General features: G+C 35.0%; 1 protein-coding gene across 12 annotated transcripts in view; it reads right to left on the bottom strand.

The window, feature by feature from the left end:
* Positions 1-3555: 3555 nt before the first annotated feature.
* LOC117334864 (paired box protein Pax-5-like) overlaps positions 3556-16963 on the bottom strand; it is a 73824-nt gene continuing 60416 nt past the window's right edge. For 7 of the 12 annotated variants that reach the window (XM_033894716.1, XM_033894748.1, XM_033894727.1 and 4 more), the window contains 7 exons: positions 15755-15825; positions 15243-15507; positions 14750-14869; positions 13505-13738; positions 11252-11371; positions 6326-6439; positions 3556-5886 (listed from right to left, as the gene is read on the bottom strand). In XM_033894716.1, coding sequence (XP_033750607.1) covers positions 5780-5886; positions 6326-6439; positions 11252-11371; positions 13505-13738; positions 14750-14869; positions 15243-15507; positions 15755-15825 — 1031 coding nt within the window. In that variant the 3' untranslated portion in view covers positions 3556-5779. The remainder of the gene's footprint in view (positions 5887-6325; positions 6440-11251; positions 11372-13504; positions 13739-14749; positions 14870-15242; positions 15508-15754; positions 15826-16963) is intronic. The other 5 variants (XM_033894709.1, XM_033894778.1, XM_033894734.1 and 2 more) reach the window with 4 other exon arrangements.

Below are 16963 nucleotides of genomic sequence, written 5' to 3'. Positions count from 1 at the left end.
TATCATATACAATAGTTATCTTAAATATTTTAAATCGGTGATGTTTCATTTTGTCCAGAGAAAGTATGAATCTCCATTCACATTTGTAGTTTTCTTTGACATTCGTTGTGTTGCTGCAGCATTCTTCACTAGATACTCAGGTTTAAGGGGGAATGGGGTAGCTTAGATACTCAGGTTTAAGGGGGAGTGGGGTAGCCTAGATACTCAGGTTTAAGGGGGAGTGGGGTAGTCTAGATACTCAGGTTTAAGGGGGAGTGGGGTAGCCTAGATACTCAGGTTTAAGGGGGAGTGGAGTAGCCTAGATACTCAGGTTTAAGGGGGAGTGGGATAGCCTAGATACTCAGGTTTAAGGGGGAGTGGGGTAGCCTGAACATGTCATTTGGGATCATGCGATTGAGAGCTGTCCAGTAGGCCTACTTTCTTGATTTCTGCCGATTTATTTTTTCAGACAATCAAAGTAAACGTTTTACCTGCTCTGAATCCTTCGGCATATAATTCACTGCGTTGTTTGAGAAATAACTATTGTTTTATACCTTAACTAGTACAATCTGTACCAGTTAGGCATACATATTTAAGCTTATAATAACCCTCGCTTTATAATCACTATTGCATGTAGAAGTTATATTACTCAGCAGATGTATTTTTAATTGTAACATACATTAACTTGTATATAGCTACAATAGAAATTGATTATTGTTTTAAATGTAGATTTCTGTTTCGTAACTTTATGCCTGTTCCATATTAATTTGTCTTTGCGATATGTTGATTAGGTGTGTAAACATGGGTTATAAATCTTCGTGAAAGCACATACTACAAGTATACTACCATCCAGACTGTCGGCGAGCCGGAGTGACATAAGTCCCAAGGTCATCGAATCAGAGAGGCTTCACACCATTTCCAATATCAGCAAATCAAAAAGACACTCACCCCATCTTAACTATGTCAGTATAAAGACTGTAATGGTTTGTAAATGAAATTTAAAAAAATCGATAGCAATGATGTTATCGAATTTGAATATCATTTGTATAATTGAATTTATATCAAATTTAATTAAACGCTTCTATTTTGAAATTAATTAATTAATACGGATATGACTCAACAGTTTGAGATGACGATGTGAAAAAATTCGCTAACATCAAGGCTCACAAACTGTGATCGACTGTTTGTCTATTTGATAAGATATTAATCTAATTTTTCGTCACAAGGGAAAGCTTGAGTTAATAATTAAAACTAATATTCTCAAACTGTTCAGATCTTTCGCCAGATATCTCCAAAACATGGTGTACATTGCTCTCCCCGGTTGTCCGCCGTCGTTCCACCCATTATTGGTGTACATTACTTGCTGAATATCTCATTGTTGTTGTACATCTCTGTCGCTGGATATCTTTTATTTTAATGTACATGTTTCTTTTCGGATTTTTCTCATTGTTGGTGTACAATATCTCTTATGGTTTGTTTACATAGCTTGGTATATTTTGTTGTAAATGTACATTTCTGTTGCCCGATATCTCTTATTGTTGATTTATATCTCTGTCGCCGGATATCTCTCATTGTTTATGAACATCCATGTCGCCGGATAACTCTTATTGTTGGTGTACATCTAATTTGCCAGATATATGTTATTGCTAAATATCTCAGGATATCTCCCGCTGTTGACTAATATCTCTCCTATCGTTGGTGTACATCAATCTAGCTGAATATCTGCCCTTGTTGGAGTGCATATCTCTAATTATTGTTGTCCAACTCTTCCCCGGAAATGTCTCCTTGTTAATGCATATCTCGCTTGCTAGATACATCCTATTATTGGTGCACATCTCTCTCGCTGGATATCTCTCATTGTCGATGTACGTCCCTTTCGCTTGATATCTGGCCGTGTTAGAGTACATCTCTGGCCGATATCTCTCTAAATGTTGCCCAACTCTTCCGCCGGATGTATTCCAATGATGCACACATCTCTCGCTAGATATCCCCGTGTTGATGACAGTATATCTTGCCGGGTTTCATTCGTTGTTGTTGTTGTGCATATCTCTCGTCGGGTGTCGTCCATTATTGGTGTGTATGTCTATATTTGGTAATCGTACATTGTTGACGAGATATTTACTGCCACTTAAGCATTGAACGGCTTTCAGTTGGCATTCATAATGACTATGAATGCCAACTGAAAGCCGTTCAATGCTTATATTTACCATCTGCGATTTTTTATCTGTCGTGCGATTTTTTTTGTTGAAATTTTCAGTTGGCAGTTCATAAGCTGGTGAACTCGCAACTGAATTGGTAGGGTTATATAGTGGCAGTGCCATACAATGGTAATATAGATGGATGTCATCACGCGATTAGGATAGTCACAAGCATGTTACTAATTTAAAATAAAATGAACTCTCTATATCACCTCGATTGTTGATTGGTTTTCTCTATATCACCTCGATTGTTGATTGGTTTATATACTGCACTGCTGTAATACATAACTATTATCTGAACTCATATTTTAGAAGTTACCAGGTAAAATTTATAATCAAACAAGCTCTCGGGATTTTATTTCTTTGTGATAAAGAATCACCAATTATAACTTGAAAGATAAAATGACTTCAATGAAGTGTTATTTAAAACACTGTAGGAGAACATGACAGATTGTTTACCATTTTTTTTTTAAAGACAATAGTGTCATAATGACATAAGAATAGAATTGTTCTGTTTTTGTTCACATGTTTCCTGCAATTTGGGCTTTATGAAGAAATGCACATTTTGATATCTTTGACATAAAGTACGCTTTACGGCTTTGTTTTAAGATACTGAGATACCTGATGCAGCACCTGTGGTTAAGACCCGACTTCCATTTTAAGATGTTTTAATTTCTTGCTGCTGTTTATACGATACTTTGGATTCGACATTCACATACACGACAAGTATTATTGCCGCTCTTTGCTCAACGTTCAGCTTTACAGTTTGTGGTAAGGTTAGTCCGTTGTCAGCAAAGTGTGCGTGAGTGATCGAGGCATCAAACAACCACTCGTGTGTGGCATTTCAGTATATTAACACTATGAAAACGACTCAAGTGGTCCCATTGTTGGTTAAATAGTCATTAAATGACATTAGTATGCTTACAATCCAGGATATATATCTTAACTACGTTTATACATTGCAATTGTTTCATGGATTGGAGTTGTGTTTCGGGTTCTTTTGCTCTCCTGTTAGAATAATGTTTTTTTTTCAATTATGTCTCTGACACCTGCATAGTTATAATGAAACGACTTTGGGATTATGTTCAAATTATGATAATATTGCCAGATACAAACTGTCTGCTTCACAAGTAAAAGTTTACCTGAGCGGTGTCATATATATTCTTATCTGCAATGTTTTCAGATGTCGAAATAGTTTGTAAAGCAAATAGCATAGGAATTTTACATTAGAAAAGAAAACGCAAAGTGGAACGATTTTAGCGTTATGCTTAACTTTTTTTTTATATATAAACGGGAGATTTTGTCAAAATAAGTAATTCCGGTATGACAAAGTTGTAGATGAAAGCATATCATGATTTGAGCATGTAACCAACGAGAAGATGATTTCAAATTTATTATCTGTGACAAAATACCACAAATCACGGGATAGTCAGCATTAAATGATTTAAGTTGATAAACATACAAATTAAACATGCGACAAACAACTCCCAGCTGAAACTCGACCATAGTAAAGGTAACAAAAGTTTATTGGCAAACACTGAAGGATGTCAAAAATTGTGTTTCTATGAATGAATATAATTATGTATGTGATAAAATGTACCGTGTGAACGATTGATAAATGAACATTCATTGATGCAAAATCACGTTAAATGTCACAGAGATTCATCCCTCATATTCTATTGCATCCATTAAAAATATCGACGAGGGTTTCGCTCAGAACAATGCAGTAAGCATATACCCTGAATTATATATTTACAATAAAATACACATTTATATAGAAAGCTAGCACTTAACCATATATCATATTGTCTATTAGTGCTACATAAGGGATTTCTAAAAACTAGGTTAGTCACAATGTCATAAAAACATATAACATGGAGACCAGGTCTCCTATAAGAACACAACAATGAGCATATATATGTACCGCCATGACGTCATCTGGCAAGACAAAACAGTCACATGACTACCATATATCACGTGACATGGATTTTCAATTTATTGAGTAGACAAAATGGAAACTATTGTCAGTAATATCTGTACTGAAAATTGCAATGGAAGATAGAATCCCTATATAATGAGGGAAAGATACATTTGCAGATGATAATCAAATCTTTGTTTTTTCCCCAAGAAATGAAATAATGAAATATTTGAGCAAATTCTCATAACAATGGCAAGAAAACCCTACAATCTGTCGGAACATTAACAAAAAGTAAACATTGAAATTAGAAATTATTATCTACGAACGAAACATTACTGTCATCACTAGTGTTACTCAATAGCCACTTAAAGTAATCGATGAATATTAAAGAATTGAGAAAGATAAAGCTAAAATAAGTGGACTATAGGCATTTACATACAAACCCGTATCGTATAGTTGTCTTATTGGAGGCTCATTGGCATAGCGACTTTTTAAAATGTCATTTTGTTCATATCTATCTTCATGTCTAAATCAACTCAGGGAAAAAATCATCGTGATCTCACATTGGAATTAAAATGATAATACATGAATTGATTGCTTCAAAAGAACCGTGGAAACTGGATAAAAATGAGTCATATATGGCACAGCGAGGGTGGATACAAATCCTTTTACGGCATGCTACCTCATTTAATTTACGTCGACAGAAATAGCTTGTTAACAAAGCGATTAATCAGCTTCGTCGATATTATGCTCCGAGATGTCTTTCCCATCCTCTTAATTCATGATATAATTATTTATAAAACAAGATAAGGATTTTCTTAAAACACAAAGCAAAAGAACTTTTAGAATTTATCGCCTTATGTACGCGAAAAGTTCATTTAAAAATCCCCGTGTAATAATGACACGACCTTATTGTTTATTTCATATATTTTGTCATGAAAATCTATTCATTCAAAATCAAAATTCACATCATAAAAGTTCTTTAAAGCAGGCTCACCTCGTATTATAAATCTTTGTCTATTTTGAAAAAAAAAAACAATATAATTATGCTGAACATATTAATGTTTTCTAATTATGTGGGTTTCACTGGACATGTAGTCGCTATCATACAGAAATATATATATATCTATTATATACTATTTTTATTCGAATTAAATACATTCTATCCGGCAAATATTCTCATCACAACAGCACGACACATATGAACGAAACTCTCGTATATCACTCTTAAAATCACCATCAAGCGCTCACATGAAAAAAAAAACATCGTCATGTACGAGTAAATACTATGCAAACAGTGGTAGATGGCTGGCTGGTATTAACCAATGGTGGAATTGTACTATATACACATCTGAGTTATGTGCATGATAGATACCAGAGAGTAAGTCTTGTTTCATTTTGCATAAAAACTAAAATAAACGGGGCTGAGGTATGCATGTTTCCAAAGTGTTATCCATGCGTCTGTCCACTTAGCACGTGGTTTGACACGCGTCCATAATACATGTGTATCCATAAATATCCGTTACACATGGGAAGAGATCACATGATGCATTCCAAGTTTCTTTCACTCCTCACCAACATTCACCAATGTTCACCGCCTTTCAGGGAAACGTTCACATGGAAAGTTTATTGGATATATCACATCTCATCATTAAAACAAATCTCTGCCGCTGTCACTTGTGGCCTACGTCTTGGAGGGGCTGGCTGCTGCTGCTGCCGCCGTTGCCACTGTTGTGTTGGACTCCGTCCGACCTCCGGCCACACCAGGGGGGTAATAGTATGCGGGAGTATCTAAAAATAGAACAAATAAATTCAATGAAATTAAATACGAAAATGCATGCCAATGTCAAAACAGTATATTAAATTTATCAAGCAAGTCGAAATGTTGAAATTAATTTATGTTATCCATGAAAAATATTCTTATCTGGACTGTGTTTTTTTTTATAAAATATAAAATGTTCATTCTTTTCATGATAAATCATTTTGATGTATAATATACATTAGAATATATGCATTTATAGTATAATATGAAGTTGTAACATCTATTTTACATAAAGTAGTTATATTAATTAACGAATTTTAATTTGTCGTTTTTTGACATTTAAAAAAATTATAATCATAAGTTTAGTAATTATATGTAAATATATGTGGGCACTTAATTTCTCCAACATTTTGCCCAATAAAAGTGGTGGCTAGAGAACACAAAAGAAGAAAAGGAGAAAAATCTTACTGAGTATTCCTCCGGGCCCGTATCTCATTGTCCAGGCTGGGTCCGTAGTGTAGTGTGTACCTACAGCGTTATACTGAGTGTAGGGCACGGCCGTGTTATAGTAGTCTCCACCTGCTAACAATGACGTACGAAAGCATGTTAATCAATACATTAAAATCAGCAGGATTTAATTAAATCACCATAAGAATTTGTGTCAAAAATTAAAAAAAAGAAACAATACTATCTTTAAAATCATTCATGAATTCAGTTAAAATTTCAAAATAAAAAGTTAATGAATAAATAAAAAAAAATATCAGCATTGCCAGAAAGTAAGAATGGAATGTAAGTATGTGTGATTACAAAAGTAAGTCATTTGTTACAGACAAAGAAAATACAACCGATAGAAACGGCACACGTGGTGGAAAATAATGATTTGTATGTTATCCTTTTTTAGTAATAATTACCAACTCTGTTTATAAAACGTGAGTTTATTATCGCGATACGTGACAAAAATCCTCATGTGTGTATGTGATTTTAACAAACTAGCACGCAACATTTACGAATTCTAAAGACAGAACAACTGTTCCCTGTAACGACTACAAATGACTGTTTTCTTATGTTAACATTTTGTTATAAATGAACCTCAAACCGTCTCAAATAACCGGTCTCCAATGTATTGATACCGCCCTGTAATACCAAGATGGCATACAGCCAGACTGATGGACACGATAGCAAGGCTTTGTAGCAATTCAATGGGTGTTTATGTGTTTTTCTCCGATTTAGTTGTTATGTACCAATTGAGAGGTAAACAGCTTGAAAATTATCATATTACTTCGCAAACAAAGTACCAAATCGACTAAGAAGTACAGGTCATTAATGACGGTGAATCTCAAGATATACAATTCCGCAAGATTTATTACAGGCAAGAGTGAGAAAATAATTTACGGGTATGTCTATATTTTCATTTTCCGTTCACTTTGGTACTGCAGGAATGCTACAATAAAAATATTATTTTTTTCAAATAAATTCTGCAAACTAAATTTTCTACATAACAAGTAGTAACTACTCTAGTTTAATAAACTCTACAGCTGAAAATTTGCAGCTTGTAAATTAATCATTCTAAACAGAAGCAGGCAAACATTCAATGATCTTAACATGATAAGCTGAATATCGGGCATGCTGATCGTTCCTGACTAAGAATGTAACGGTTTGGTTCTGTTCTGATCACCAAAATCATTACTAATCTGATAGTACGCCACACATTGCATTCAATACAAACGTTTTTGTCCTATTATATTATATAACTGTGTCACGGGAGCAGGATTTAAATGCCGGCGAAGTTGAAATGTCCAATTTTATCGAAGTGCATATATTTTTATACCGAATGAGAATTATAATGGTTGGATTAAAGAAACTGCATATATTGTTAGCGATGGTGGGTGAAAGCGAGTGGAATCTCTGCATTGGCTTACAAATGAAGCAATTAAACTCTAACAATTACTGATCACAGATTACCGATACTCCGATCCGTTACTCTATTAAAAGTCCTCCGAGGCCAATTATTCAGGGGACCTTTCAGACAAGATAGATTAAATTGAATATGGGAATAAGAGATCTGATTTCGATATCAACACAGTGGGCACGGCGTTGGATGCTGTATTCCGTGTTATCTGATTCCCGGGAGGGGGACTTTTAACAGATATATGGGGATTGTTCGCCCGACAACATATTGCAACTGTAATGTTTTGTTTGCGGAACAATATTGATTGTTTCTTCGGCACAATTATCACCAGACATGTTTCATCTTCGGGTTCATATTGCTGTCATTTCTATAGCAGAATAACGATTTTATCAGACAAATAAAACATTATGAATCTGTTAATTTGCCCAGTCCGTCCCCGACACAACCTCGATCATACTCGTTGGAGATAATGCCGGCCTACTCTATACAGTCGAAGCTATGTTTTCATGATACCCCCAATTTCTTATCTACCTGTGGTTAGATTCTAACCGATCTCATTATCCCTCCGCCGTGTTATCGTCAGACTTTCACTTCCCGGCATTTTATTCTCTTATTTTACCATATCTTTGTGTTTTATACAGCGAACGTGTCATTACTCTTATCTCCATAAAATACACGACTTATAAACAGGAATATCAGGACTATATCTCCATTAACGAAACAACAGATTAGTACCGCATGCGATTAATAATGTTCATTGTCAAAGAAACATCGCCGATATGTTGGTAAATTAATTAATTATATAATCTCGCTATTTTTACGTATATTATCAGATTAAAAAGACATAATTTTGAGCGGAAGTAAATAATAATCAGGCTTTAAAGGAATTGATCTCGGATAAGCTTGGCACATTTGTGAGGACTAGTTTTGAAACATTATGAAATATGTTGAATATTATTGGTCCTTGTGACAACAACGTCACTTTATAAACTCTGTGAGGACTAGTTTTAAAACTTGATGAAATGTGTTGAATGCTATTGGTCTTTGTGACAACACTGTCTGTTTAAAAGGCATACGGTTGATGAAGTAGATCTTAAACAGCGTTTGACACTCTGTGAGTGCTTGTTTTATTGGCATTCTGTGAGGGCTAGTTTCATTGAAACTCTGTGAGGGCTAGTTTTAATGACACTGCGAGGGCTAGTTTTAATGACACTTTGTGATGACTAGTTTTAATGACACTCTGTGAGGGCTAGTTTCATTGACACACTGTGAGGGCTAGTTATAATGACACTCTGTGAGGGCTAGTTTCATTGACATTCTGTGAGGGCTAGTTTTAATGACACTCTGTGAGGGCTAGTTTTAAAACTTTATGGAAGTTGTTAATTTTTACTAGTCTGAATGTCACCATTATTCATATTGGAGTTTAATGCATGAGAAAATGTCATTGAAAATTATATTGGAAAACACCAGTTTAAATTAATATCAAAAATCTACCGGAATGATTTCGTATTCGATTGATTCCTTTCAGAAATCTCCCGTGTCAAAAGCACACGCAAAAACATTGCTTTGAAACTGTTCCATGCAAGCGGGAACCTGTATCAGCTGTGCACATCGCTTGTCCTGGGAGACAGGCGAGGCCCGCTCTAAGTTGATCGTTTGTTACTTGTACCACCATTGTTTAGTAATGCTATTAACCCATCTCCATCATTACAATACCAGTGACAAATGCACTCTGGAGGCCATTAGCGGGATATGGGAGTCTTACTTCTATTAAGTGTATTGTTATGGAAAATCGACTGTGAACATCACTTTCATGTTCCAATCACTGTTGTCGTTTTATTCCAATATTAATACCCGGGTAATTTAGCTGATGAATTGTAGTAAAAACAAGCTAAATGTTAACAAGTTTGCGTGTCAAGAAGATCGCTATTGGCGGGCACCAATTACTCCTTATGACAGTGCATGGCCTGTGTATACAATATTGGTAATACCTTTACTCTGTATACTAGCCAATTGATACAGTAGGCATTGTTGATAAATAACTGTATTACTGTTTATTAATCACTGTGAGAAATAATTTGTCATTTATTTGTTACCTTTTAGTAATTAAATGTTAAATAAAATAATTCAATATAAATAACGTAATGTATTGTTTTTATTTATATATTAGTGGTAAAATGACTATTCATAAAGTATATTATGTAAGAAAATGAAATGCCCGGTCATTTTCCTGTACATAACGAAAACCTAAAGACAAACGAAACAGATGTGTCTATAATCAAAATAACTTCGAAGGGCAATTTATTTCCAAGAAATGTTTCTTCAAGCAAAAAACTTGTCCCGTAATGTATCGATAAATGTCAATTATTTACTCATAAATTTCATTTAATTTATCCGAATAGCGATACAAATAAACATTGTAAGGGGCTATTGAGACCCGCACTCCAGGTCGACCTCGCTCTGACGGTAAGTGGTTCTGTAAAATTACGAAATATTGATGACAGGCGCAGTGAAACGAAACGCATCACTATAATAAGACAGCCATAATACGATGGCCTTTTTGTCTTGTGTTTGTTCCATAGCAAGAACATCATCAACGACTTTAATTGTTTAATCTGTTCCGGGATGAACAGACCGTGCGTATAGTTCCACAACATCGGTATGATTGATGAAAGAATTTCTTATTCCGTTTGAAAGGACTGAGTTGACAATACAACCAAATTATAGGCCCAGTGAACATGTCTTGGAACCACTGAATTGGAAAATATAATTTTGTCCGCGTACATAAAGAGAAATTAAATTTTCCTCGAATAGCAAGCATCGTTCTTTCTTAATGATCCGAAATATAATGGGATGCCACTATAGACACTTAATTGTATCCTTCGGAAATTGCTCCAAGAACAGTTGTTAGAACAATTTTATAGAACACCAAGTAAACAATGAAGCCAATAGGAAGGATTTTGTCAACGTAATGGATAAAAAAGAAAAGCTAAACTTTAAAACAAGGCCAAACGAGTTAATCGAATTAATATTGTATAAACGAAAGCAGTAAGAAATCTTTTCCTTCATCGAAGGATAGAAATACTCTAAAATTTGTATTAAGTTTAAAAGACTGCGAGATTTGGCAAAGTTGTTTATATTGTAGAAATGAAAAAGAAAGTCGGTTGAGAGAGGAAAATGAGAGGGACATGATAGGCATGGTGACAAACCTAATGAAATATGCGTGCCCTTGACATCCTAATAATAAACTTCGACAGCAATAGGTGTCTAGTGTTAAGACACAGGCTTACCAAGAAAATTTGTCACTATGAAAAAATTAGCACGAATCGCACTGCTCTCGAAATTCCCACGGAAAATGACATACTTTTGTAAATCGACACATTTAGGTTTAGTATAAACTTCATTAATATACACTCCATTCCATTAACCAACCAGCACCATTTTTGATTTTAGAATGTTGACACATCTTTACATATATAACTTACTAGGCGCAGTGCCGGATGTGTAGTTGCCTCCTGATATTACAATAGGAGGGACAACCGTCCCCACCACAGGCTGACTTGGATATGATGCATGCGTTGTAGAATTAAAACTGTTAGCTTGACCTAGACAAAAAGTAAAAGTTCTTTATAATCTTTCAAATATCAAACAAATGATAAATTTTGTTGAAGACATCATATTGATACGTTTCTGAATTTATCTTCAGACACTGGACGCCTGAATGTAATTATTTTCTATCGAGTCTTTCAATAAACATCATGTCAACCAATTTTGTTTGAAGCCATGCTGGTATAATGCTGTCGTGTGCAAGAGATCGCTACACGCACCTTAGGACACAAGATAAGCGAGTGAGGTTGCGGAGGCACCTTAGGATGGAGATAAGCCAGTGAAGTTGTGAGGAGGCGTAAGATGAGGGAGGCATGCAGAATGTAATATTTGTTAACACAGAGCAAGCGGAGAAGCAGAGTTGTAGCGTGCCTCAGTGATAACGATGTGATCACTGGTAAAGGAAGCAGCTAAATTGACAGGATATTGGCGCGGGTCTGTAAATTCAGCCATCAAAGAGCAGCAAGGAAATGAGCGGTGTGTCAGCATTTCGTTTCAATCAAATGTTCTTGGCGGTTTAACTCCATATCAAAACATGTCGTTAGCATTTCACACCATTTTGCACAATGTAGATAAGGAATCGGATCAAAACGAGCGATATGTATCATGGAAATTTGGAATAATGCTACGACTGCCATACACTAGTATCAACTCAATTTGAATATTCCTTGTTTGATAAGCTAGTGCACAAATTTACGCCAGGTAGAGCGACACTGACAGAGTTTGAGCCGCGCTAGTAGTAAAATGTGGGGCCAATTTAACAGGATATGACGAGCACTCAACAAAACGAGGTACAGATTTGCTCCACAATATTTCATTATTCCCTGATATAAAATTGAGAAATAATGATCTAATCAACGTCTGGAATTCTAAAAAACGCTGAAAGGATTTAACTATCACTAATAAGCTGTCAAAGCTATGTCTCGACATTGTCTGATTGAAATATGAGGTTTCCTCCAACAAAGACTACTATTAAACTACAGTATAGCTTCTAACAAGAATAAGCTGGCCTGATAAACAGGTCTGCGAATGTAACAATATACCATTTTTATTCTTTCACCATTTTAACTATTTTAACCTTTTATTACCCTTCGTTGATGGAAAGTAATTCGAGTAGTGAATTCATAATTCTCATTTGCGGTCAACTGTATCAAATTAGCACACAGTGAGTGTTCTGTTCCAAGTGCGATTTATTGTGTTGGTGCCGAACAAAAGAGTATAATAATGAATATTATCTAATATGGATACTTATAGCATAATACAATATTAAGATTATTAACGTTTGGATAGATATATGATCGGTTAGAAATGATATAAAATTATATACTGAGGATTATATATGAATAAATATTTCTAAAAATCAGTACCGACACTGCTGAAAAAGCCTTATATACGAAAGAAAACGATATAAAAACGTTGTGTCACCTATGAAAATGATGAAAATTATTTCAAGTGTAGAATATCAAAAAAGTAATTAGTTTTGAATTAGAATACAATATTATATTTTATTTACGACGTGAAGAGTATACTCTAGAGCAAGAGGAGTGTTACAACTAGAAAATAAACTAAAGCACACTAGACAAAATATTAAATGTCTAAATATAGTCTACGGGTATTGCTACGAAAACTGGAAACTATCACATCAAACGTTTAAACTGAAGTTACTGATATATGAAAGTTTGTTGAGAGTCTGTTGATGAGGATACTTAAGGATGAAATGATGTATGACAAGCCAAGCGTGATACAAGAGCTGCTCAACCCTCGGACAATACCCTTTTTTAGCCGTGACCAGTATATACGTTGTTTTTTTTTTTCATTTTCCGGGTGCTTCTGATTACAAAATAATTTTATCTAGTTACTCTTCTCCTCGAAAAATTATGTTTTCGCTATATCTGTAAAATATTAAATAACTCTAGTTCATGGACAAAAATCAACACGAGATATGAGGACTAAGTAAATAAGAGGATGTGTTAGAAATTTCCTTCGCGACCAGATTACTGTATGAAAATTATTTAGTGACAATATTAAGACTGGAAGAGGATGCTAGGTGTGCAGTTATTAATGAGGGAATGACCGAGGGATAAGCAACTCAGCTATATCTGGTTCTATGCAAAAATTGAAGGTATGCTTACTTGTGAACTGCCCCGTGAACGACGGCAGCGGAGCATGGTAGGGCTGAGTGAGGGTGGGCTGAACGGGTTTAAGCTCTGTCAGGTTGCTTCCACCTGCTTGGGAGGGGGTTCCAGGCTTAGGGGAGGGTGTTTTTGTGTTGTTATTATTGTTTGTAGCTGTGATATTTGTAGATATATTGTTGTTTGTAGTGGTGGTGTTATTATTCGAGGGAGTTGTATTGTTTCGGTTGCTTGCTGAAAAAGGGGAAACAAAATTCATGCTAGGTATTGCACAATGCACAACAATTACATGACATAACACATTCCAATGAATATAAACTTGGTATATATGTCCACATAACTGATACAAAAGCAACATATTATTAAAACTGCATTGCGGGACAGACATACAAAAATGTTATATGAACAGTTCTTTGCACTCGATATTTTTGACATTTCCATTTTTTTCGGAAATCCTTTTTTATTTTAATTTCAAGACGAATATTTTTTCTATTAGCAAATAATATTAAAGGATAAATATTTTTGTGAGAGATGATGTTTTAAATGATACATTTTAACTTATCGAAATGATATATGTATGAAACGGACCGATTCAAAGATAACATCAGAGCATGATATTTCATACGCTTTTCTTATTCACTGAATGTTTTACGAAACATTTGTGCATCTTATACATGTACATGGCCATCAATATATCAGCCAAAAATAGGTGCTCCCACACAATTCTACACTGCAGCAGATATTTCACACCGAAATTCCTGATACGAAAATCCTTCCCTTAAATTTTCCCGGATGGTGAAACTATCGTGATTGCATTTTACAAAGCAACGACTTGTGTCAAATCTGATATCGAAATCAAAGAACTTCTGGAAAACCTATTACCTTCTCTCAAGTAGCACATTTTTATCATTAGCTTCAAGCCATGTCAGTCCTATCTATGAAAAATTACCCAACACCCGTTCACAAAATATCAGAGAATAAAAACTTATCCACCTATCGTTAAAATGTCCCTATAGTGATTCATCGTGATTTATGAAACAATGGCTCTAGCAACATACTTTACAGAGACATATAAACCTGCATGCACAACAGTTAGTTATCATTATTCTGATTTTTTTTCTTCTCTATTTTAACGCCCCACCGCCTAATGTTTGGTCTTTTTGAATGATAAAATTATCCGGATAAATATCTTAACACAGGCAGAGAAGAACAAGATGTTTCTGATGAGGGAATGACGCTGCATACCTTCTGCAAAATCTCCCGCAGGAATGTGCTCGCCCGTAATTCGACCATCCGCTGTCACAGTTACTATGACTGGCCTCACAGACTGTGTATTAACGGTTATAGGCGTAGTAATGGGTTGACCTCAAAATCAAAATAAAAGCGACTCGTAAACTAAAATGTTCAAAATATACGGAGTAGGAAAAAAAATACAATTTGAAAATAAAAGCATTCACTATATACGAACGTTAACCAATTTTAGCTTAAATAAAATAAACAGCACTTTTTATACTAAAATTTACGAAAGCGGGGACTTTATAATAATAAATAAATTAATTGGAACACGAATATACAGCACATGAACAAAAAGGTGCAAGAAATAATAATATATATAAAAATCAACAAAAACATGCAATAAAGTTAGTTGGTGTAACACACGCACACGTATATATACACACCCAGATATGAAATACAATGATGCAAACTGGTTATTAACTTCTAAAGGAAGTACACCTACCTATAGATGGAGTGTAATTTCCCGTTGGGTTTTGAGATTCTGAGTTTGTAACAGTGCCCGCCATGGCAGTAGTCGGCATTGTATATTCCACTGTTTTAATATCATTTGTTGACGTAGAAGCGGTTAGGAACTGAGCATTATAAGTTGGGGGGTGACCCCCTGGGGTGTAGATTTGTGCTCCATTTGGTAAAATCACTGTTTGATGCTCTTGTGGCGCTCCGTTTTCAGTGCGGGATAACTTTGGTGGACGGGCCGCATACCACATCTGATGAAATGAAAAAAAATGTTAAGTATATTCACAGATTTTGTTTAGCGATATAGTAGATTGCAAAGAAGACTTTGATAATAAAACGAAATCTGAATAATTGAAATGGGAGGATGATTTAAGATATGCAGAAGCTTTGTTCTAGACATTTAAAAAATATTATTGGTCAGTTTACACAAATTTATGTTCATGTGTAGTTATATTTACACAAATATCTACATTAACGCAAATAAAATAAAATACTTACATCTACATTTGTAACATTGTTATTATTGCCTAAAGGCTCTGACTTCACTTCCGGTTCATGCCCATTTGTAACTGAAATAACAAAAACATTCTATTTCATAAATTGTTTTACATAATTTTATATGACTTGAAAAATGAACATTTAAGAGTAGATTACACCAAATGTTTGATATAAAACGGAGAGCACGTGTTTAATAGTTTTTATTGGGCTTAATGATGACAACGTGCGGATCATCAAGAATTGAGTCACTCGTAACACTTGTGAAATACAAGGCCTTATACGTTGGAAATGGCATTTTGGTAAATTTATTTTGAATGCCTTGGCTCTTTGGACATAGCCCAATCGAATGCCTAAAGATTCCGCCGAACCATTCCTCAATTACTATTAATTTCCTTCTCTGATCGTGTTCCGTACTACTTAACTTCTAAAGCATCGGCGCATTATAATAGAAAATCGGCCGAAACATCCTGAATTCTGCCAGGCTGGTAATACACGCCAGTTTGCCGGATGCCAATTCAATGCAAGTAGCATTAAGTTAGTGACACATTCAAGAGGTGTCTCTTTTTAACGAGAAGACAACGAGACAGAAATCTGATTTACTGTACAAAAAGGCCCCTCCAATAAAGTCGTAATGAACTTAGTCTGATGGCATTGGTTTATTCTAACAATCTGATTCACACAAATAAGTAGCATCTACACATGGGTTCTTTGTAATCGCTATTGATAATAATAGAGTTATCTTTGATTGAATTACACGATATCGGACGTGGACCAATTCATGACCACATTTACATGCCAGATAGGGTGTAAAGGAGCTGCCCACACTTGCACGCACACAAGGGGCTAAGTAGGATACAAAAGAACGAGTCCAAAACGCAAGAGGCTGTATCATAAACCCTACAATACATGTATAAGGCATGCGGTATTACAGCGTCTTCGAAGAAAATGGAATATTTTATTGTGATGAAATGCTCAAATAAGTAAAATGTTTTTTAGCTGAAAGATATATTGCGTCAAGTAAAATCAATATCGAGAGCAATTAATGAGTAGAGTATTTTAATGGTAGACGTGAGTAGACGGATATAAATTACAATCCCAGAAGTCAATGTAGTCGTGAACATTAAAATTCCCCTACGTCATTATTAAGCTAGAGAATTTCTCCCATGATTGTCTATCAGGTAAAATGGATGTGCTGATGGACAAACAGTT

This window comes from Pecten maximus, chromosome 1, assembly GCF_902652985.1.
Source record: "Pecten maximus chromosome 1, xPecMax1.1, whole genome shotgun sequence".
NCBI classification, from domain to species: Eukaryota; Metazoa; Mollusca; class Bivalvia; order Pectinida; family Pectinidae; genus Pecten; species Pecten maximus.
This window is presented reverse-complemented; position numbering and strand designations above follow the sequence as displayed.